Source organism: Rhinolophus sinicus, linkage group LG06 (genome assembly GCF_036562045.2).
Source record: "Rhinolophus sinicus isolate RSC01 linkage group LG06, ASM3656204v1, whole genome shotgun sequence".
NCBI classification, from domain to species: Eukaryota; Metazoa; Chordata; class Mammalia; order Chiroptera; family Rhinolophidae; genus Rhinolophus; species Rhinolophus sinicus.
Window position 1 is genome coordinate 129,029,382 of NC_133756.1, and position 23,825 is coordinate 129,053,206.

The following is a 23,825-nucleotide window of genomic DNA, read 5'->3' on the forward strand; positions in this document are numbered from 1 at the left end:
TAGAAATGACCAAATAAATCAAGAGTCAGAAGTTAAGAAAAATTGGGTTGAAAAGGCTGAGTTTGAAGAAGGCTAAAATTTATGAATGTCATGAGCCAATACTTGCAATGTTGTCTAGGGCACTGGGTAAGCATGGTTCTATTTATCTCCCGGGTATCCCTTCTCCAAGAGCTGATTCTGGTGACAGCCCTGTGTGACATCAGCGTGACCTCCTAACTAAAGATTTAGACCTCCTAAATCTGTATGTGGCCCAAGCTGTGAATCCCCAGTGGAGTAGAAAGGGCATGGAATGGCCTTGGCCGATCTGATGATAATCTCAGCTCTGCCACTTGCTAGCAGCTCAGTTCCCTCATCCATAACATGGGGTGGTACTTCACCTACCTAGTATGACCACTGTGAGAACAGAAGGAGAAGGATGCTAGCTAATACCTGTGAAACGTATGATGCAGGGAATGGACTCACTAAGTGGTAGTGGTTGTGATGATAATGATAACAATGGCAACAATGATGATGACAGTGACGAGGAAGGCACCATCCATAGCTTTGGGTGGAGGAGTGCTGAAGGGTCGTCTATGAAAGGAAGGTCCTGTGCATGTTCCAGTTTGCTCCAATCTCTATCTTCCCTGGTAAAATAGAATATTAATATTAAAAGTAACATTTATTGAATGTCTATTTTATAATAGGAACTGTAATATTTTCATATGGATTTCCTTCTGTAATAACAACCCTAAAAAGTAGTTACTAGTGTTATTTCCATTTCACAGATAAGAAAACTGAGTCTTAGAAAACTTAGATAGCTTGTTCAAGGTCACACAGATACTCAGTGGTGGAAACAGGAATGTGGTGATGGCCTTAAACAGTAGGAGGTCTTTTTTTCCCCCAAGACATTTGAAAGAAGGATGGATGAATCTCAAATGTATTATGCTAAGTTAAAGAAGCCAGATCTACAAGGCTACATACTATATGAGTCAATTTATACTATATTACAGAAAAAGGCAAAACTATAGGGACCAAAAACAGAGCAGAGGTTGCCAAGAGCTGGGGGTAGAAGAATGAGGTTGACTATGAAAGGATACATGGCAATGTTTTAGGTAATAGAACTATTCTATATCTTGATGGTGATAGTGGTTACATGACTCCATAAATTTGTCAAAACTCACTAAACTATACATTACAAAGGATACATTTTATTGAATTTAAAGTATACTTTTAATTTTAAATGGGAAATGAAACAGACAGTAACTTCCCTCAGATTAGGCCCCCAGTAATTGTCCAACTATGGGAATAGATGGGGGCAAAAGTCAAAGTTTTAAAGACTTGGTGGAGTAAATGAGTTCAGATGGGAGCTCAGGATCAGATGGCAAGGATTTGAGAAAATAATTCAAAGAAAGGAAGTGGAAACAGTGAACTTAACTTTCCTGAAAAGACTGGAGGTGTAGGTACACTTTGTGGGAAGAGAGCATTGACAGAAGATTTTTTTCACCCAGAATGAGAAAATTTGAACCTCTTTACTTCAAGGAAGATGCTCGTTGGTGAAAAAGAAATTAAAGGTGGACTTTGCCCATGTATTTACCAGCACTAGCACTCTTACATTCTTTCTGAATTTCCATCTGTTTTTATTTCCCTTCAGCCTGAAGAACTTCCTTTAATATTTCACATACTGCAAGTGTGCTGGTAATAAATTCACTTAGCTTTCATTTATTTAAAAAAAGTGTTTTATTTCACCCTCATTTTTTAAGGATATTTTTACAGGATATAGAACTTGAGGTGACAGTCTTCTATTTCATTTAGAACTTTGGCGGTGTCATGTCTTTGTCTTTTTTTTTTTTTTAATTTAAGAGGCTCCCTTTATTTTATTTTATGTTTTTTTGAGGATTATGTTTTCATTTTTATTAAATTTATTGGGGCTACATTGGTTAGTAAAATTACATAGGTTTCAAGTGTACGATTCTATAATACATCATCTATATATTGCATTGTGTGTTCATCACCCAGGTCAGTTCTCTTTCCATCACCATATATTTAACTCCCTTTACCCTCTTCTACTACTCCCATTCCCCCTTACCCTCTGGTAACCACTGAACTGTTGTTTGTGTCTATGATTTTTGTTTATTTGTTGCTTTCAGTTTTATATCCTATATATGAGTGAAGTTATATGGTTCTTGACTTTTTCTGTCTGACTTGTTTCCCTTAGCACAATAATCTCAAGATTTGTTCATGTTGTCACAAATGGCAGTATTTCATCTTTTCTTATGGATGAGTAATATTCCATTTTATATAGGTATCACACCTTCTTTATGCTATCATCTATCCAAGGACACTTTGGTTGTTTCCATGTCTTGGCCACTGTGAATAATGCTGAAAAATCTGAAAACATCCGTTAAGATATATGTACCCTTGTATTCATTTCTTTGTCTTCTGATTTGTCGTGTTTTTGAAGCCAGCAGTTATTTTTACTTTTGTTTTCCTGATTGTAATCTGTCTTTTGTTCCCTCTGTCTGCTTTTAAGATTTCCTCTTTATCTCTAATTATCATCAATTTATTATGATGCGTCTAGGTATAATTTTCTTTGTTTAAATTCTGTTTGTAGTTTATTGATATGTTTTTTCATCAAATTTGGGGAAATTTTAGACATTATTTCTTTAAATATATTTAGAATTCAATTTCTCTCTCCTCTCCTTTTGGGACTCAAATTACCCCTATATTAAACTACTTATTGTTGTTCTAAAGGCCACTGCAAATACAGTTCATTTTATTTCAAACTTTTTTTTACTCTGTGCTTTATTTTGAATCATTTCTGTCGCCCTATCTTTCAGTTTACAGACTTTTTTCTTTTGCTGTCTTAATACAGATATTATATTTTTCAGTTCTAGACTTTTCATTGGGTTTTTAAAAATGGTTCCTGTTTCTCAGCTGAGAGTACCCATCTGTTCACTCATTGAGCCCATCTTTTCCATTAAATCCTTGAACATATTGATAATAGGTGTTTTAAAAATTCTCGTATGCTAATCCCAACATATCAGTTATCACATGAACTCTTTCTGTTGACTTTTTGTGGTTATAGATCATATTTTCCTGCTTCTGCATATATTACTAATTTAATTGTATAAGGGACCTTGTAGATGCTACATTGTTGAATATCTACATTTGTTGTCTTCCTTTAAAGAGTATGAAGTTTTGATCTGACAGATGGTTTATTTACTGACAGATCTGTTTGATTTGCTTTCAAGTCTTGTTTCAACACTGATCATCCCTTCCTTACAAAAGGAGAGAGAGAGAGAGAGAGAGAGAGAGAGAGCTTTGTTAGGGTAAGTGTAGAGTAGCCCTTACTATAGGGCTAAAGTAGTTTTATTCCTAAGTTGTGGCTTTTCTGTGGTCTCAATTGAATGCCTAGAGTGGTCAGTAAAGTCTCCCTAATATGAATGGTTGGAAGTCTGACATCTCTAGCATTGTGTGATTTCTGGAATCACCATTCAACTCTTAGCTCACCAGTAGCTATTCTCTCCCAGGCCTTGTGGAGTCTCATCTTGCACATGTGCAGCTTAGTGTTTGGTCAAAGATGTAAGAGGACTCCTATGCATATTTCTGAGCTTCCTTCTTTGTGTAGCTCCCTCTTCTCTGGCATTCTTACCAGGAAATCCTATCTACCTTAGCAGCCTCAAATTCTTATCTCTACCTTCTCAGCTCAACCATATTGCCAAGCTCTGCTGTGCTCCACATTCCTGCACACAAACCAGAAAATGTCCAGGATACCTTTTGTGTTTTCCTTCTCTCAGGGATCATAGTCATTTGCTGTCTCTTTTCCAACATCTGAAAACTGGTGCTTCATATATTTTGCCCAATTTTATAGTTATGTTCAGAGGGCTAGTCCAGTGCCATTTACTACATCAGAGTCAGAAACAGAAGTTGTGTGAATATGTATAGATTTGGGAGTTTTCTGTAGATAGAACTACCTTATTCTCTTTTCTACTTCACACTTCCTTCACAATCAAATAAAAACTTACTGTGAAGTCATTCACATTCTTTCATGATTTGCCCAACTGACTGGCTTCATCACTGATCATCCCTTCCTTACAAATACTTACCTACTTGTGGTTTTCCAAATGCCTCTGCTTTTTCTTATGCCCTACTTTTGTACCTACTGGTCTTTCTGCAAAAATACCCTTCCTCCTATCCCCTAACAGCCTTGCTAACTCCTATTTACCCTTCAGAATGTAGCTCAGCTGCCATCTACTCCAGGAAGCCCTCTCTAATACAGTCTGTGTTAAATGTCTCCTTATTTGTTCTTTTATGTCCCTCTGTTTTTGCCTTTATCAAAGCTGTATTGTACACAGCTTATTGTACTTGCCTGTTATGTCCTCCACCCTGTCCTCCAGACTGAATATCTCAAGGACAGGGACCCAGTCTGATTCTTCTTAGAGTCTCTGGGGCATAGCACAGGTTTTAGGAAACTTTTTCTTTAAAAAGCATATAGTAAATATTTTAGGGTTTGCAGGCCAGGCAGTCTCTCTGTTGTAACTCCTCAACACTGCTGTTGCAACATAAAAGCAGTCATGAACAATACGTAAATAATATGTAAACTAAAAAAAAACTTTATTGGAACAAAAACAAGCAGTGGGCAGTAGCTCGCTGATCCCCGGCTTAGCACATAGCATACGCCTAGCAAATGTTCATCCAATAAATTAATTAATACAATATAATATTATTATTGGATGCCTCTGAGGAAATACAAAAGAATATAATCAATTGCACAAGTCCTAGGGTTTTCCCTGCAATGGAAAAGTGACACCTCTCTTGGAACCTTAAGAAAAAAAGGCTGTTAGAAAGTTGAGGAATTTCTGGCTTAATTGACAGGTCTCCCATGCAGGGTTTTTTCCAGAAGGCCATACTGGGATGAGATCCTGAAAACAGAGTGGCTTGGTCGGAGAAAGTTTCTGAAGCAGCCAAGAGCAGGAAGACCGACAAAGCAAGTACAATCTATGTCCTGGGTAGCACCCAGGGGCAAACCCAGAGGAGCCAAGTTCTGTAGCCAAATCTAAAGTGTCAGAAACCATACAGATTCTGGAACTGAGCCTCAGATGAGAATAACAAAGGCAGGAGGGAAGTGAGATCCAAGATGACTTTTATGAATAGAGCTGACAGGCCTGCAGCATTTTTCTGTTGGTCACAGGCCACATGGTGCATGGCTGAGTCAGTGGATGGGTTGACCTCGGTTTTCTCAGAAGAGTGAAGTGACAAAGTCATCTACTAAGAGATAAAAGAAAGAGAGAGGCTGAGACTTAGAGATTAGTGGAGCTCTGGTATTGCTAATATAGCAAATTCCATAAGGGTCCACCTGGGCTCCCCAAAAAAGGTTTCCTGAGGCTAAGGTTGGATAACAGGAGGCTGCAGCAAACCAGTCACCAAGGTTATAGGACATTCTCCAGTGACATGCTGTAAATGAATGTCAAGGAAATGAATGGGTGGCTTTCTGCAGGATTGGGATTGGGACTGGCAGGAGAATGTAGCCACCATCAAAGCAGGCCAGGAAATCTGGGCTGTCCCTGAACACATGCCCTGCGCAGAACACGTCACAGAATCCATCTACTGTGCAGCGTGCCTCCTGCTACACCAGACAAAAAGCCAGTCGTGATTTTTTTCATCAGCAATGGCCTTTTAGGCATCATTGTGAACATCAGTAATTTAGCACCAGCAATGACTATAGAAAAAGTGTCAGAAATAAGGTTATTACACGTACATTCAGGATATGTCCCTGAATGTGACTTTTCAGACAAATGCACCTGGTTGGCTCTGATATCTCAGACTCACATGTCTAATCATTTCTTCTTCCCAGCTTCCCATCTGCCTTTTTCCCATCTGTGCCTCATCCAAGTTATTGGGAATAAACATCTAAATCCAGAGCTGTGTAGGCCAACTGAACACTGCTGGAACTAGAGAGTTCCATGCTAAGCCAAGTAGCTTTGGCCTTACCTGAGAGCCGAAGGGGTTGGCAGTGGTGTTGGTTTCTCTGCACCTGCCCCCAAGACTGAAACCCCAGTGTTTCACCAAGGACACCCGTGGTAGCCTCCCTAGGGATTCCCTTAAGAATGCCACAAGCGTTTACCTCGTCCCCTTCTCCCCAGGCCTCCTGACACCTGGGACTTCTCTCTCCCTCCTTCCTTATGTCCTGGAGGATGGTGGGGCCCAGAGCTAAACTTCCCTGTGTCCCTGTTCACTGGGGTCTGCTTAGCTACCTCATTCTGCAGACCCCAGACCACTAAGTACCATTCAGAAAACTCTGTCATGTTTTCCAGATTCAGGTCCTTGCATCTGACATTCCTCATCTCTACATCCCAGTTCTAAGTCCGACTGCCACCCAATCACCCAATCAGATCACCTGTGGTCCCCATGCCTTCCAGAAGCTTGTCTAGCTTTTCCCAGCCTTCTTCCAATTTAATTTCACTGGCTAATATGTATTAACATTGAGCCTTTTCTGTGTGCTAGTCACTCGCCGTTACTTCAGCCTTGGACCACCAGGAGGGTGGTCACATCACTATTCCTACGTTACAAATGAAGGAACTGAAGTTGAAAGTGATTAATTGACTTAGTCCATCTAGAAAGTTTCAGAACTGAGATTAGAACACCTGTTACTCTAATCCAAAAACCAGAGTATTAACTACTTCACCAAACCGCCTCCCAAAGACTGTCCCACCTTCCCTCTCATCGGCTCATACCTCTGACCCCACATGCCCATGTCTTCTCCGCCACCCTAAGTCAGACCCTACACAACTCACGCAGGAAATGTGGATGGGTATCCTATTTTGTCTTCTCGCCGTTGGCCCTCCAAGGGCTGTGTCCTGTTGGAGATGTGCAGTGTGGTGGAGAAGAGCTGGGCTCTGGCACCAGACGGACCTAACTGAATCCCAGCATCTTCATTCTGCTGCTGTGATCTTGGGTTAACTTACTTTACCTCTCTCAATCTGTTTCCTCATGTGCAAAAAAATGGAAATTATGATAGTCAGTGTCAAAATCATTTTCTTTTTTGAGTGTTTTATTTTGTGGTGTCAGTCAAGTCTTGGGCGCAGTGCCCAGCAAGTAATAATAGCTCCATATGTACCTATTGTCATGTCCTTCTTCCCAGAAGGAAACTCCCGTCATGTTTCCCCTTTTCCTGATGCCATTTACCACGGTGGGCACTCAGCATCCTCCACAACCTGGCCCTGACTTTCATTTTCATTTTATCTCTTTGTCTTCTAACTCCAGTCCACCACACAGCCTCCTCCAGTGCCTGACCTCTCCGTGATGGGTAGGGGGAAAGGTGTGTGCTCTGAGGTCAGGCGGACCTGGCTTTGAACCCCAGCTATGCCCCTCACTAGCTCTGCGAGCTTGAGTAGGTTCCTTAAGATCTCTGAGCCTCAATGTCCTCATCTATAAGATGAGAAAGAGGTTGTACTGAGGGTGATAGCTAGGAAAGCATTATACCTAACACTTAACAGGTGTTTAATCCTCTTGCCTATTTTTAATGGATCCTGCTCCTACTGCCCTGCCAGTCTTCCCATCGGAGCTGCCTTCCAATGGGAAGCTTCCTTGCTCCTCCACCTTCTTCTGGATTCCTCTTGTGAACTCCCATAGGGCTTTCTGTCTGTAATCATTCAGAAACATTTGTTTGTACAGTCCTTTCACATTTTCATAGTTCTTTCCAAAACCAGCCCAATTAGTTTGCACAAGTCTGAGAGTTTAGTCCAGCCTGGTCATTATTATCTCTAGTTTTAAAAGATAAGCAGAGGTTCTGAGAGATTGAATGACTGATTCATGGTCATGTTTGGAGACCTGGAGCCCAAGTCTTCTGGCTCTTGGTCACCGTGTTTTTCTCCCTGTATCATTCTGCACCTGAGTGACTGCCCCTCTGCTGAAATCGTTGCCCTTTCTCATGTTGCAGATTGTTTTTCTGTGGCTGCCTGCCTCGTCCCACCAGGGAGGGTGCAGTCTGGTTCCTCACCCCGGCCTACTGCCCTGAAGGTATCTGTTATGCGGTTGGTCTTATTCAGTGTGTTGAAAGGTGAATTAGTGTGGTCTGTTGCAATACCATTGTAGGAAATTCACAACTGTATTGATTAGAATGTTGAACTGGTGCAATGACATTTCATTCAAGAGGAAGAAACCACAAAGGCAAGCACCCCACTCTTGAAGCACCTGCTTCTCTGCACACAAGTCTTTAGACTAAATCCTTAGATCTGGGGGAATTAGCTGCCTTGTCCCCTGTGTTCTGTGTTCTTGCTTCTGTAATAACCCTGACCATGCTTGATGGTAAGCAATCTGCTTATCCATCTGTTTCCCACCCCTAGGCTGTGAGTCCCTCCAGAGCAAGCCCCACATCTAATTCCTGTCAGTGTCCAGGGCCAGCCACCGCACTTGGCACATGGTTAATGGAAGTCAAGTGAATAAACAGGAAGACTGATCTGTGCCCATCTCCTAATCCCCCTGATTGTGCTTATTCTCTTATATTATTCTATATTATGTATTTCTTATCTCCCATACTGAATTAAAGGCAGGTTTCCTAGTTTACTGATTTTTATAGTCTACCTAACAACCAGGAAAAGAGGAAACTATAATTGTTGATTGTCTACTGTGTGCTAGTCATGATTGCACCTGTACTGTCTCACTTTTTTTTAGAAATTAAATTTAATTAATATAATAGGTTGATCAGGGAGGCATTATCACCCTTGACTTGCAAAGGAGGGAGCTGAGACTCCGGGAAATAAAGTAATTGGAATTGGACCAAGTTTACACAGCTAGTAAGTGGCAATGCCAGGATTTGAATCCTCCTCTGTTTGTTGTAAGATCAGTGCCTTTTGCTGTTGTTGGTGGTGTTTGATGTTTGTTTTTTAACGTGAGGATAGCTGAGTGCATTAGCCCAGTAGGTGTCAGGAACTCTGCTAACCTCTGAGCCTTCACTTTAATCACGTTGTACCAGCCTACTCCCAGATGCTTTGAGCACATACACTGACAGCTTCCCATTTGATTGTTTGAATGAAATACTTCAGGAAACATGTACTAATGCATCAGGCACAGTGCTGGGTGCTGGGGATACAGTGCTGAAGACTGGCTCTGTCAGGGACCCTACAGTTTAAGGGGAAAATAAACATGTACCAGTGATTATAAAAGTATCTATGCTGGGAGGAGACAGATGACAAGGGCTTTAGTTGGTCTAGGGTGGTCTTAGGAGGCTTCTGGGTAAATCATGGAGGAGGAATGACTTGGCCCAGCCAAGAGGAAGGAACAGCATGTGCTAAACCACTGGGGTACAAAATCGCAGGTAGGATGTGTCTGGAACAAGGGGACATTTCAGTGGAACAACGCGGGGGGAGCAAGAGGTGCCGAAACTGCTCTCCCTGAGTTCACATCATGAACCAAAGGTCAGGACTGGCTCTCAGCGCTTTTCCCTACACAAACAGTGCTCTTGCCTTAGATAACAGCTAAAACAGTCTCCCCACTCAGGAAGTGAGTTAGAGAAATAGCTGGCAGCATCATCTGTCTTCTCTAGGGACAAGACAGAGAAACGTGAGGTTGCATTTCCCTGGCGTGTGGGAAATAATGAGCCAGCAGTTGGGTAGACCCATGTAGTGATGTCTTCTGCTTGGGGTACCCCCGGCTGCCCTCTGCAGGCCAGGAGGCTGGCTTTGTGCCCATGCTCTTCGTGTGCCCCCCTGGAGCAGAGGGCCCTGGGGTAGGAGGCGGCAGATGTAAACAGCATGAGGCCCTGTTCAGAATCATTTTCTTAAGTGGTGGGGTGGAGTGGAGAGTTCTGCCCACTCTGGGCCCTGGGGTGGTGAACTGCAAATGTCAGTTGAGTCCACCCAGTTCAAGTTTCCCTCTTCGCTATGCCAAAAACTGTTCTTTAGCTTGTGACTTTATAGCACCAACCAAAGAAGGGCAGAGAACTGAGCCAACCCTATGATGAATTGTACGTAACTTAGTAAGAAACGTATATGTATCTATGTGCGTCACATGCAAAAACAAACCCAGTGTTGTGCTGGCATTAACTCTGTTCCTCTCCTTCCTCTCCCTGCAATTCTGAAAAATCTTCAGGTTCAGATCTGCTTCTGTTCTCCTCTTGTGTTATTTATTGATTCCCACCTGCGTCCCACGACCGTGATCATCCCACACGATTCCCACCAAACCACTGTGTCACTGCCTCATATCCAACCTGCCTTCTCATCCTGTAACCTGACTAGCCTGCTTTCCCCTCATCCTGGAAGGAACATAAAAGCCAGCTAAGGACAGCAGTGCTTATTCCCCAGACTTTCTAAGCCAGTTTCACATTCAATCCCTTTACCTTTTGCTCCTTGCTGACATCCCCATCGCCACTCCAATGTTGCTCCCCCTAATGTATGCTTTACACTGCTGCCCAGATGATTTATCTGAAATTCAAATGCAATAATGTCATTCCCCTACTCAGAACCCTTTCAAATGACATCCAAACGCCTGAAGTATTTAGACCAAGGCCATCCATGAGCAGCCTACCTCCCTGCCATCATTTCTTATCTCTCCCCTTGAGAATTTGTGACATAGCAATGCTAAATTACTCATGGCTCCTCAAACACACAATGCTATTTAATGTTTCTGAGTCTGCCGGAAATAGCCTTGTCTCTCTAGTCTGTCTTACAAATCTGAATAGCCTTTAAAATTCTCGCAGCTGTCCCTTTCTCTGAAACCCTCCCAGACAGAAGTCACCATTCTCGGTTGCTTCTGCATCTTGTTCAGGAACCTACCCTTGCCCTGTCTGCATATTCCCAAGACTTATTTGTTTACAGGGACTGTCACTCATCACTGCACAGCACTGGGCCTCACACAGGGCAGTTGCTCAGCCAGCAAGTTGAATCATTGTCCAATTACACCTCCTCCCCAGCATTTAAGGGACTTGAGTTTTAGCCACAGCCACACTGACACCTGTGTCCCAACTGGCTTTTCCAGGTCGGGCCAATCACTGGTCTGCGATCATTGGCGGATCCCACTCCAAGAATTACGTGCTCTGGGAATACGGAGGATATGCCAGCGAAGGTGTCAAACAAGTTGCAGAGCTGGGCTCACCAGTGAAAATGGAGGAAGAAATTCGACAACAGGTAAGAAAAACAATCACTGAATGACCCAAAACCAGAAATGCAGTCAAAGCATCCTTTCGATTTCTTTCACAGGAGCTTGAAATTTATAGTACAATGTGCTGGAAAATCGGTACCAAAGGAAGCAAAATCTATTTGCTGAGTCTGGAGGGTTTATGTTGAGGGCAGAGGTACTGATGCCTGCCTAGTTGACTTAGATCTTTCTTGACTGCTTTTGTGTTTCCTCCAGTTTGGGCTAAAAGCTGCTGCTGTGGCCACATTGTTGGGATGTCATGTCCCTGGTCTCCTGAGAGTCAATGTGGTGGATTATGGTTTGCTTACTATGATCCTTGAGAGGGTCAGGGAGTGACATCCCAATTGGCTAAGCCAAAATCACCATTTCTAAAAAGAAACACTTATGTACCAGCATGTACTCTTGCAACTATGTCTTGAGGTGTTCCATAAATTAGTCAGCCATTAGGTATAATCATTAGAGACTGAAGCTTCTTGTATGTACCATGTGTCATGTCAGGTGGGTCCAGGAGCTGTGCTATTACCGAGGTCCCCACTCGTACCACTGAGTGATAAAGAAGTAGCCTGTCTTTCTTTTTTATTTCTTTGACTGACAGTACCACATCCCTCATCAAAGGCTCTAGAAAGAGGCTGATGAGTTATCTTGGAGGAAGAGCTGTGGTTTTTCTATGGCCATGCACAGGCTGCACTGTGGAGAGGACAGGGTCCAGCTTTGGCCATCACTACCCACAAAAACCCTTTGAGCCAGAGAGAGCTCAATGGGCAGCCACGTCTCACTGCCACAGTCACTCAGGAGAGAGCAAAGACAGAGCAAACTGTGCTTGGGATGTGGTCACTTCACAACACAGGTCACTCTGAGGTTGTCCCATGTCTCCTGAGATGATGCAGGGGGCCCCGGAGACACCGGGCCATGTCTCACGATGTGTGTGTACCCAGAGGCCTAAGCAGTGCAGGAGGGTGAGCACAGCTGCAGCACTCCCCTTGAGGTCTAACATCTGGCTTCCTAACCCCCTAACTGAATAATGCAACAAAGGTCATGCAGATGCTTACTATAATCCCCTGAGGAATCCTTTTGGACCAAAGTCCAAAAATGTCCAGGAATTAGCGTGTGTTTCTTATGAATATGATTTAAAGTCTTTCCTCCATTCTTGGGGAAAACAGTTTAACTAGATGTTTTAAGATTGCATGTTATTCATCACAAGTCTGTCCGGCCAGCGACTTAGTGTTTCTCTGACTCTGGCTGCCATGCCTTATAACTGGCATCACTCCTGCAGGCTACAGCACAGCCACGGACACCTGCAAAGTCGTGGAGGGTTCCATGATGGCCGTACCCTGTTCGACCTGGACCCCGACCTGTCATGGCGGGTGGGAGGCAAATCCCTTGTTCAGGATCCTGAGGGTCCATGTTTCTGATTCTCAAGCTTGGAATTATGATACACTGGCTTGTCAAGTTCTGTGTGTGGTATAGTGAAAACCATTTGTTACAAATAATGGTTGAAATAACTAAAGTTTGCAAATAAAGTAGCTCAAGGGCAAGGGCATCTTCTTAATAATGCTAGTCTCACCCTTTGGCTACTTTGAGAGGTTTTTGGAGGGGAGGGAAACATGTATGAATTGTGAGACCATGTTGTGCTGGTACACATTATGTGTCATATGTCATAGCAGTAAAACGGTTGATAACTGATGGATGGGGCCCCTCAGCCTTAGAATGTCCTCATTAGGAAAACATTCTTTGCGTGGTCTGTTCTTAATCAGCACACCTCAGATTAGCTTCTGTACCACACAAGCAATGTCTGTCTACCCCAGGCTAGTGTTCCTGATATTAAGTCATAGGAAGAAGTTTAATTATAGGTACTGCACATGGGAGGTAGAAATCCTTCTGAGCATATCTCAGTGTCTGTCACTGCCTTTCAGCCCCCCTGGGTATACTGGACATGGAATTTTAGCTCTCACATCTAGTTTGAGAAGACAATATAATTATCAGTTTTACAGATAAAGAAACTGCAGCAGTCAATAGCAAGAGAATACTAGAACTTGAACTCAAGTCTGTCTGGCTCCAAACCCTGTACACAGACCTTACCAGATATAAAATTTGCAGGGCCTTTTGCAAACGTGGGGTGCCTTGTTCTAAGCTTGTTAAGAATTTCAAGATGTTGACGCTGTGAATTTCACAGCGCGGGGCCCTGAGGGTCTGCAAGTCGCACACCCGTGAAGCCCGCCCTGCCCACCCACCTTCCCTGCCCCACACAATGGCCCAACGGAGAAACTCTCTCACCAGCCTCTGAAGTAAGCCCTGTTTCCTGAAGTAAGCCTCCTTGAAAAGTCAGTTGGATGGAGTGATTTCAGGGTCCCTTCACTTCCCAACAATTCATGGTTCTAAATATTGTTCCTGCAAGCACCCAATTTCTTATATTTTTATGTAAGTCAGGTGAGAAACAACATAAAAAGGAGCAAGAATGTGCATCCTCCTAGAATATAAAAGTGTCCTCTGAATAACCGGGGAACTTGTTAGAACACATCTACAAACGAACACAGTATTCTCAGCCTTTAATACCTTATATCCTACCAATCACTTTATCAAAGAACCTGAGTCCAACCAGGATAAAAATAAAAAGCCCTCTTTTCCCAAGAAAGACATTTATATGCTTACCAGCATTCTCTTATTAAAGACTTATCGCTCACTGCAAGTTTCAAGGGCATTAAAAATCACAGTAAATATTGTTAGAAGTAAATCTTATGCTAATGGTTTTCAAACAAATGAAGAAAATAATAATCCCATTAGTAGTGGAAAATTGTAATAATATTGAGTATAAATTTTACTGCTACTGTAAGTGCTGAACACCAAGAAAATTAATGAAAAATTACAGCAGCATTATTGACAATAATGACAGTGGTGGCTGAGGAGTGTGGGGGAAGGGCACAATGACATTTCTTAGAAGGGAGGCAGAGGCCAGTGTGACCCTGTGGGGACCATGGATTAGCTTGGCAGGTCACACATGGGCAACGCAAGGCATGTAGAGGCAGTAGGAAATGGTGGACCATATTTGCAGGTAGACCCTGAATCGAAAGTGAGCTGATATGTACTCATTGTTATTAAATTAAACATGTCTAATTGCCTCTTTCAGATTATTCTATTGTCTCAGAGTCTTAGGGACGAATGTCCCTTTGAATTGAACTTGCTTGCTCACTTTCTCCATCACTAGTTTCCTCCTTTCGTTTTTGGATTGTTTGCTAATCTCTAGCAGTATTTTTCTGTTTTTCCAACATCCCCTGTGCTCAAGTTGTGGTGACATCTTGTATATTCGTATTGTCCACCTGAGTCTTTATGTCATTTCTCAGCTTGGAGTTTCCCACTGCATAGCCAGTGTAAATATGGATGGTGCCCTTATACATGGGAAAAGCTGGGCCTTCCATTTCTTTAAGGGAATTTTTACTCAGGGGCCGGGGCAGAGGGCAAGCTTTATTGCTACCTTACTGGGTGGCTGATGAAGGATTTTCTCATGCCCTGGTCATAAACAGGGCAGCCCTTCAAATGTGCAGCTTGATAGAGGAGTGTCTTCCCACATCTAACCTCACATCAGCTCAAGACCTCCCCTTCTCTCCCAGTATGGCCCCTCCATCTCTAGCCCCTGGGGCCTGTGTCCTGGTCCACAGACTAGACAGGTCACGATGCACCAGCTCCTGCTCACTGTTCTGGAGTAGACTTTCCTCCCCATTTCTGGCATCTAGGAATTTTCTAAACTCAGTTATATATTGTTAAAAATGCATCTCATTATATTTTGACTAGCATTTCTATGTGTTTCTAGCAGGAGGGAGAACCTTTTGCATCCTGTCAGTCTTTCATGTTTCCGGTGTCCACCTAATACCTACAGCACCTAGTACATAGTAGGTGCTCAACAAATATCTGAATTAATTGACAAGTGAGCAATACTGAATGTCACTTGAATACAACCATGAGCTGTGAATGGCTACTCACTCATGAAAAAATGCACTAGAAAAAACACTCCAGCTTTTAGATTTCTCTGGATGCAAGGCTTCCCTGCCAGTGAGAGGTCAGGTAATGGTGGACCCTAATATAGGCATTGATTGTTTCATCTTCAGGAAGCCTTGCTTTGGCAGATCTCTTAAGCCAGCCAGTAGGATGGTCGCACCACCCGTGGTGAAGGAATCAATAAACAAGCAGGAGTTCTTTCTCCTTAAGGTTGAAACAGTTTATTAGGCTCTGGGAACTGGCAGAAAGGGTATGAGATTTTTCTTTTCTCGTCTCCTTTAAATCATCTGCTAAACTTTTATTTTTCCCGATTTTTAATTCAGTACACTTTTTATCACTTTCCTCTAATTAAAACCATTGCCTTATTTCTGATGTTTTCCATGACATGTTGCCTCATCTGGTTGAGAAAGTCACACACACGTATGTGTGCACACACCAGCTTTTATTTATTATAATAATAAAACTCCAATGATCTTCAATGCTTGTGAGAAGTAATACTGTATAATAGTTAAAAGCATTGTTAAAATCCTCTGAATCAGGATTTCCTGGGTTCAAATCCTGGTTCCTTCACTTTCTGCAAGTTGCTTAACCCCTCTGTGCCTTAGTTTCCTCTTCTATGAGATGAGAGTGGTAACAATGCCAACATCACAGAGTTACTGTAAGCACTGAGTGAGCAGATACATGTAAAGGGCTTGGAGCTGAGCCTGCCCTGTAGAAAGTACTCACTAAATGTTACCTATCATTACCACAGTTTCATTCTTGGGTCTCTATTTCCTCATCAGTAAAAGAATGGGTTTGTCCCAAGATTGAAGAGCCCCTGCAGGAACTAGAAAAGTTAATGATTCTAAAGATTCAACTCAATTATGCCTCACTCCTCAGCCTGAGAACGTATATCCACAAGATGAGAACACAACTCCTTTGCCATTTCCCCAGGCTCTGCCTCTGCCTGCCCCTCTTCCCGCTCCTCCATACAAATCGTCCCTCATACCCCCTAACCCTCTGTCCCAAAGTTGACTTAAATAATTTCAAGACAATAACAACGCCCTCAAATGAAAAAGGAGATGCAATGAAACTCAATGACCGTTGCAACTCTATTCCTGTGCTCCTGCTCTTCCCTTCCCTTGGGACAGCCTTGTCTGAATATTCCCGGGAGCTAGATCAATGCCATCTCCAGAGTAAGGCCTAGAGGTAGCCAAGAACAGGAGATTTTCCTGGGGGACCAGCCAGAGAGTGGAAATGCTGACAAGGCTCCCAGAATAAAGAAGGAGGTGGTCTAGTGAAGTCTCTTGACTATAAGAAATAGGAACCCACTCAAACTAACTCAAGGACAAAGGAAACTTTATTGTAAGGAGAAAGTAGAATTCATGAGAACACAAATTAGTACTGAGTGCAAAAAAGTCTCAGGAGAGCTGTAACTGGAAGGCATCAGACTGGGACAAACTATTGCTCTCTTCTCCTCACCCCACCCCTGATACCCCCAGAGTCACGTGGTCTTCTCTGTGCTCTTCCAAATGCAGCTCTTTCCCCATCCTTTCTCAATAGACCTGCTGTCTCTGCTTGTTTATGTTGCACATGGCCCCAAGTTGTGGCTATACAACTTTCTTTCTTGGCTTCCCATAGCCAACTGAGGAGTTTTAGTGACTCTAAGTCGAAATACCGGAAAGATTGATTATTGTACAGTCTGTGTATTGGTGCCCCCCGCATCAGGTATCTACTCCTAGTCCAGTCAATGGCTAACCCCATGTTAAAAAACCACCCAGCCTATTACTCCACATAGGAGCTATGGGTAGGGCAGTTTATACTAAAAAGGGAATTGAAGGTAGAAGGTGAGTTGATCGACATTTCAGGGCAGCAGTGAATTGACAAGAGTTAGACTGAGTCACAGAATCCCAACCCAAGGACCAGAATTCAAGGCAGGATATCAGTCCTGCAAGAGGGAGGAGCACTAAAGAGAACAGAGACTCAGCCCAAATGAGAGGGGAGATCAGCAGAAACTCAGGATGCAGAACTAAGCCACTTGGGTGAGAAATGCTGGGTCTGGAGATCTGTTCAGCAGTTGAGGTGGGACCAGCAGACACCACTAGGCCGAAATGCAAAGATTTGGAAAGGCAGAGATCAGAAAAAGGGTATGGAGGCCGAGAGCACTGTCAAGACCTCTTACTTACTTTTGCCACCTGCTGCCTTGTATTGTTCCTTAAGAACCATGAAAACAGTACAGGGCAGGTAGGTTAGCTCTACTGTGGCTTCCTAAGTCTTTGACCTTGACTAGGTCACGTGAGCCTGAGACTCTTCATGTGCAAAGTGATGATAGTCAGAATATGTTCATTATGAAATAATAGACATACAGTGCCTGGCTTGAAGTATGAGCCCATTATTACTCTTATTATTTGGGCAGAAACATTAAATTTGAAGGATTTATAATCTTCTAAGAAGATGCCTTTGTGTTAGTGGCTGGGAATGCAATTTATAGAAGAGGTAAACTGTGCTACACAAAAGCTGCTAGAGAATGAAGACCAGGAAAAAGAAGCAAGGGGAGAAGTAAGGCCAGGAAGCGGAGACAGTATTAGAATTGTAGGGAGTGAGAAGGGACGTATTTGAGCAGCTGCCATTTGGAGTAGAAATCAGGGAGAGAAGGAAAGGTCCAAAGAAGGCTGCTAGGAAGTTTGATTTCTGAAAGAAGAGAAATTTTAGCAGTACACTTTGTGGAACATGGTGTGATGTAATTTACCCTCTGCTGCCTCCTCAAGAAACATTTAGTAAAGAGCTACAGTGCTTTCCAAGGCTTCTTGGAGTCAATTTGGGTGTAATGTTTTAGGTTTGTCACCCTGCTGCACACGGCCCCCAGCGGTGCCCAGTTTTGTTTGTGTTACATTAATGTCATTATCCATACGTCCTTTGTCCTTCCCCATCTCATTCAGGGTTTTTAGCTCCATGGAGTGTGTGTAAGTGGGCACTTGTAGTTGACAGAAATAAAGTGACATTAGGAGAGAGCGGGGTGGGAAAGGAGTTAAAGATTCTCAGCCACAGATACTTGATAGAGAAATTAGAACATCATTTGAAACGTGTGATTTGAGTCAAATGAAACCTCTTGTTTGCTTTCAGTTGAGTCTTCAAACAAATCAAAATCACAGTAGGACAGGCAGCCAAAGTAATTTAGTGATGCCTGTTTCATAAAGCCGGTGCAGTGCAGGCTGCCTCTGCTGGAAGAAGGCAGAGCCTGCCTCTAAACAGCAATTCCTGACTTCCCCAGATTTACGCCAGTGCATCACCAACTCCTGGGAATTTTACTGAGAATTTCTCTATGAGAGAAATGTGGGACAATTTGATTTAAAACTTTTAGGTTATTTAACTCCCTAAAAATCTATTTTTATGACAACTGAGCCAAAATATTGCAAACCGAAGGCAAATTTAAATGGGGGAATAATTAACAAATTGCCTTATGATGTAGAGGACAGTTTGGAAATATCTATCTAAATTATACATTTTTTTATTATGGCAAAACACAGAGCATAATATTTATCATCGTAATCATTTTAAGTGTACATTTCAGTAGCGTTGAATATATTTACATCATCGTTTGCACATTTTCTTCTACCTCACCATAATCATTCTCTATCTAGGAATTTGTCTCTCAGAAATAGTCTCACACAAAGGTGTGTGAGGAAGGATATTCATTACAATGTTGTTTATAAAAATAAGAGATGGAAAAAAGAACTTTTTTATCAATAGGGACATATTAAAAACTCTGGCTGCTTTTATATCATTAAATACCATGCAGCTATTGAAAGGAATGAGGCAGATCTGTATGTACTGATATAGAATGTTCCCCAGTGCATGCCATTAGATGGGGAAACGCAGAGCAGTGTCTCTAGTTTGCTACCATGTGGAGAAAAAGGCAGGTGGGTCAGAGTCAAATGGTTATATACACATATAAAATATCATATGCATACGTAGAATATCAATATGAACACACACCGGAAACTCATTGTCTCTAAAGCAAACTGGGGGAGTAAGAATCAGAACTGAAAGGTGTATTCACATAAAGGTGTATTCACATTTCACCATATGCCCTTTTGTACTATTTGTACATATACAAGAATGTTATTTAAATAAACAAAGAAAACTTTGATAAGAAACTGAATATTGCAAAAAGACCAATATCCCAACTTAATCTGTGAGTTTAATGTGCTTCTTCCCCCCAAAAATCAAATAAGTTTTTAAAGTTATACAGGTTGATTCTATGGAAATGAAAAACGAAATAGTCAAGCATATAGCCAGAAAAGGTCTGAAAGAGAATAATGCTTCAGGGGGAGAGAGAGAGGAAAAGACTAACCAAACCAGATATTTAAACTACATTACCAAACTACATTAAATAAAACTGTGTGAAACTAGAGCATGAATAGATAGATCAGTAGACGCTAATAAAAAAATCCCTAAATAGACCCAAATTCATTTTAAATTAACTATATGAAAAAAGTATAGCTTCATATCAGTTGGGGAAAGATGGATTATTTAATAAACGGTAATGGCACAACTGTAAGCCATGGAAGAAAACAATTTCTCCATACCACAATCCTTGAACCAAAATAAACTCCAAATATGTAAATGATTTAAATATTTTAAAATGAAGACATAAAAGCATTAGAAGAAAATACTAGAAAATCGTTTTTATAGTCTAGAGCAAAGTCCCTTCTAAGCGTGTCACAAAACCGAGAGATTATAAAAGAAAAGATTGATGAAATGGGGATATGGTCCCAGGAATGGGCTGGTCAGGGGTAGAGATTTATAATCCAAGTGGCTCAAAGCAGTTTATTCAGAGAAAGAGTATACATCATGGCCAAGGAGGAAAGCAAAGGTCAAAGTCGGTGCCTGATCTTAGGTCTGAGGGGCGAGGCCACAAACAGGAAGACGCCAGAAACCCAGACAGTATGGGAAGTGTTGAAAGGAGCCCAGTGGCCATTATGGTGTACAGGCAGCTGGAAAGCCAGCTGTCATAAAAGATCAGAGAGGATTGGCCAGAACTTTCTCCAGAAAGGCTCCAGAAGTGATCACAAACACCCTCTCTGCACCTTGGAAACTACCAGGCAGTGGTTGTGCTTGCTTAAGTGTTTAATATTCTGCAGAAGAGAGAACCTTGTCTGTGGACTGTCCCACATATACAGGCCCGAGTCCTGGAAGGGTCGGGGAAGCCTGCCTCGTGAATGTGAGCTTCCGTCAGCCTTATACAAAGTGTTGTCTGTGGACTGATACCTGTCCAACTACCATTGGCTTCCAGTCCATGATGTACTAAGTCCAATCATTAAGAATAAGCATTTAGAAATAGCAATTTAATAATGTCCAATGAACCCAATAATAATAAAAAAATCAGGACTTGGATTTTGTATGCTTTTGCTCTTTCTTTTACTTCTTTTTACTATTACATTCTAATTTTACCAAAATACAGTAATACGAAAAATAATTTTACCAAAATACAGTCTGCAACAAATTCGATATTTTGAAAATGACAACAAACTGGTCTTTTACTACAGAATTGAGAACTATTATTTTGGAGGCAAGAACCATTTCTGCGTCATCTCTTTTCCCCTAGTACCTGAGTCGGGGTCTGGGCATCATAGATGTTAATAAATGTTTATCTGAAGGTACCGTAGTCCAGTGGGTTTTTATAGATGAGAAAACTGAGGCTCAGAAAATATATGTGACTTGCCCAAATGCTAACGGCAGAACACATCTGCACCCTGGACTCCTGACTTCCATTCTTGTGCTTTCTTCACTTTCTGCTAAAAGAGAAGGACAGGCAGCCCTGAAATTTTCACCCTGTATGGACTCATCCAGTTTACTGAAAAACTTGTTTCGTTTTCCACCGACTCTGTTTCTGAGACAGTTTAGAGCTGGACTTTCCAGTGAATATTTGCCATCCAGTGGTAAAAAAGATGTATGCACTTCATGTAAGCTTCATTCATTCATTCATTCATTCACATGTCAAACACCATATTTGGGAAATCACTTGTCCTTAAGGGGCTCAGTCTCTTGGGAAAGACTGACATAGAAACAGGTGATTACAGTCCGGTGCAACTTGGACCAGGAAAGTCAAGCACAGGGCTGACCACGAGTACAGACAAAACTCCCCTGCTTGGGAAATGGAGGTTTCGTAAGCAGCATGTTAAACTCAATGGTTTTTTTTTATTATTATTATTAGTTTCAGGTGCGCAAGACAAAGCAAAACTTAGACGTTTATCATTTATATCCCTCACACTGTGTGAATCCCCCTCCCCCCATCCACTATCCCTCTGTACGTTCGCCAAATTAATTTTCAAACCCCCATGACCATCTTGTGGTTACCAACTATTTTTCAAAACCTCTCACCTTCCCCTTATCCCCACCCCCCCGCCCCTCTAGCAACCCTCTGTTTTTCCTCCATGTTTCCAAAACTGTCTCTGATTAGTTCATTCACTTATTCTTTTCTTTAGATTCCGCATATAAGTGAGATCATATGGTATTTGTCTTTCTCTTTCTGACTTATTTCACTTAACATAATGTTCTCTAGGTCCATCCATGTTGTTGCAAATGGTAAGATTTCTTTCTTCTTTATGGCTGCGTAATACTCCATTGTATAAATGTACCACAGTTTCTTAATCCAGTCATCTACTGATGGGCATTTCGGTTGTTTCCAGGTCTTGGCTATTGTGTATAGTGCTGCAATAAACATAGGAGTGCATAAAGATTTTTGAATTGAACATTGGATTTCTCCGGATAGATACCTAGGAGTGGGATTGCTGGATCATAAGGTAGTTCCATTTTCAGATTTTTGAGATACCTCCAAACTGTTTTCCATAGTGGCTGCACCAATCTGCATTCCCACCAACAGTGCACCAGCGTTCCCTTTTCTCCACATCCACGCCAGCACTTGTTGTTTGTTGATTTATTGATGATAGCCATCCTGACTGGGGTGAGGTGGTATCTCATTGTGGTTTTTATTTGCATTTCTCTGATGGTTAGTGAGGTTGAACATTTCTTCATATGTCTGTTTGCCATCTGTATGTCCTTTTTAGAAAAATGTCTCTTCATGTCCTCTGCCCATTTTTTAATTGGGTTGTTTGTTTTTTTGGAGTTGAGTTGAGTGAGTTTTTTATAAATTTGTGATATTAACCCCTTATCAGATATATCATTGGCAAATATCTTTTCCCATTCAGTAGGATCCCTTTTTGTTTTATTGATGGTTTCCTTTGCTGTGAAAAAGCTTTTTAGTTTGATGTAATCCCACATGTTTATCTTTTAAAGAAAGGGTATATAAGAATATAAGTAGTACTCTGGGTAATGTCTGTGAAGTTTCTTCCTATATTTTCTTCTAGGAATTTTATGGTTTCAGATCTTACATTTAAATCTTTAAGCCATTTTGAATTTATTTTTGTATGTGGTGTAAGGAGGTGATCCAGCTTCATCTTTTTGCATGTGTTGCCTTTGGGGCAACACAAAATGTTTTTTGCAATATCATTTCCCAAAAGTGATTATTTTAGAGTTGAAATAAAAAAGAAATAAGCCAAACTACCAAGCTTAGGAATCATTAAAAGACATCACCTAAGGAAGCACATTGTGTGTTTTTGGTGGATTGTCTTCATCCTGGTGACCAATAGAGCTTGTCTAGGCTGTGCTGATGGAGTTAGGCCAACAGTGTGCTAGTGTGCTCTGAAAACCCCCAATGAGGATATGGTCCCAGGAATGGGCTGGTCAGGGGTAGAGATTTATAATCCAAGTGGCTCAAAGCAGTTTATTCAGTGAAAGAGTATACATCATGGCCAAGGAGGATAGCAAAGGTCAAAATCAGTGCCTGATCTTAGGTCTGAAGGACAAGGCCACAAACGGAAAGACGCCAGAAACCCAGAGAGTGTGGGACGTGTTGAAAGGAGCCCAATGGCCATTATGGTGTACAGGCAGCTGGAAAGCCAGCTGTCATAAAAGATCAGAGAGGACTGGCCAGAACTTTCTCCAGAAAGGCTCCAGAAGTGATCACAAACACCCTCTCTGCACCTTCGAAACGACCAGGCAGTGGTTGTGCTTGCTTAAGTGTTTAATATTCTGCAGAAGAGAGAACCTCGTCTGTGGATTGTCCCACATATACAGGCCCGAGTCCTGGAAGGGTCGGGGAAGCCTGCCTCGTGAATGTGAGCTTCTGTCAGCCTTATACAAAGTGTTGTCTGTGGACTGGTACCTGTCCAACTACCATTGGCTTCCAGTCCATGATGTACTAAGTCCAATCATTAAGCATAAGCATTCAGAAATAGCAATTTAATAATGTCCAATGAACCCAATAATAAAAAAAAACCAGGACTTGGATTTTGTATGCTTTTGCTCTTTCTTTTAGTTCTTTTTACTATTACATTCTAATTTTACCAAAATACCAAAATACAGTAATACAAAAAATAATTTTACCAAAATACAGTCTGCAACAAATTCGATATTTTAAAAATGACAACAAACTGGTCTTTTACTACAGAATTGAGAACTATTATTTTGGAGGCAAGAACTATTTCTGAGTCATCTCTTTTCCCCTAGTACCTGAGTCGGGGTCTGGGTATCATAGATGTTAATAAATGTTTATCTGAAGGTACCGCAGTCCAGTGGGTTTTTTTAGATGAGAAAACTGAGGCTCAGAAAATATCTGTGACTTGCCCAAATGCTAACGGCAGAACACATCTGCACCCTGGACTCCTGACTTCCATTCTTGT

At 41.9% G+C, this 23,825-nt stretch overlaps 1 protein-coding gene across 1 annotated transcript in view; it reads left to right on the forward strand.

Annotated features, from left to right (window-relative positions):
• Nucleotides 1-23,825, forward strand: part of SPON1 (spondin 1) — a 247,140-nt gene that overhangs the window by 131,598 nt on the left and 91,717 nt on the right. The window contains exon 6 of the mRNA XM_019754482.2: nucleotides 10,954-11,102. Within this exon, the coding sequence (XP_019610041.2) occupies nucleotides 10,954-11,102 (149 nt within the window). The remainder of the gene's footprint in view (nucleotides 1-10,953; nucleotides 11,103-23,825) is intronic.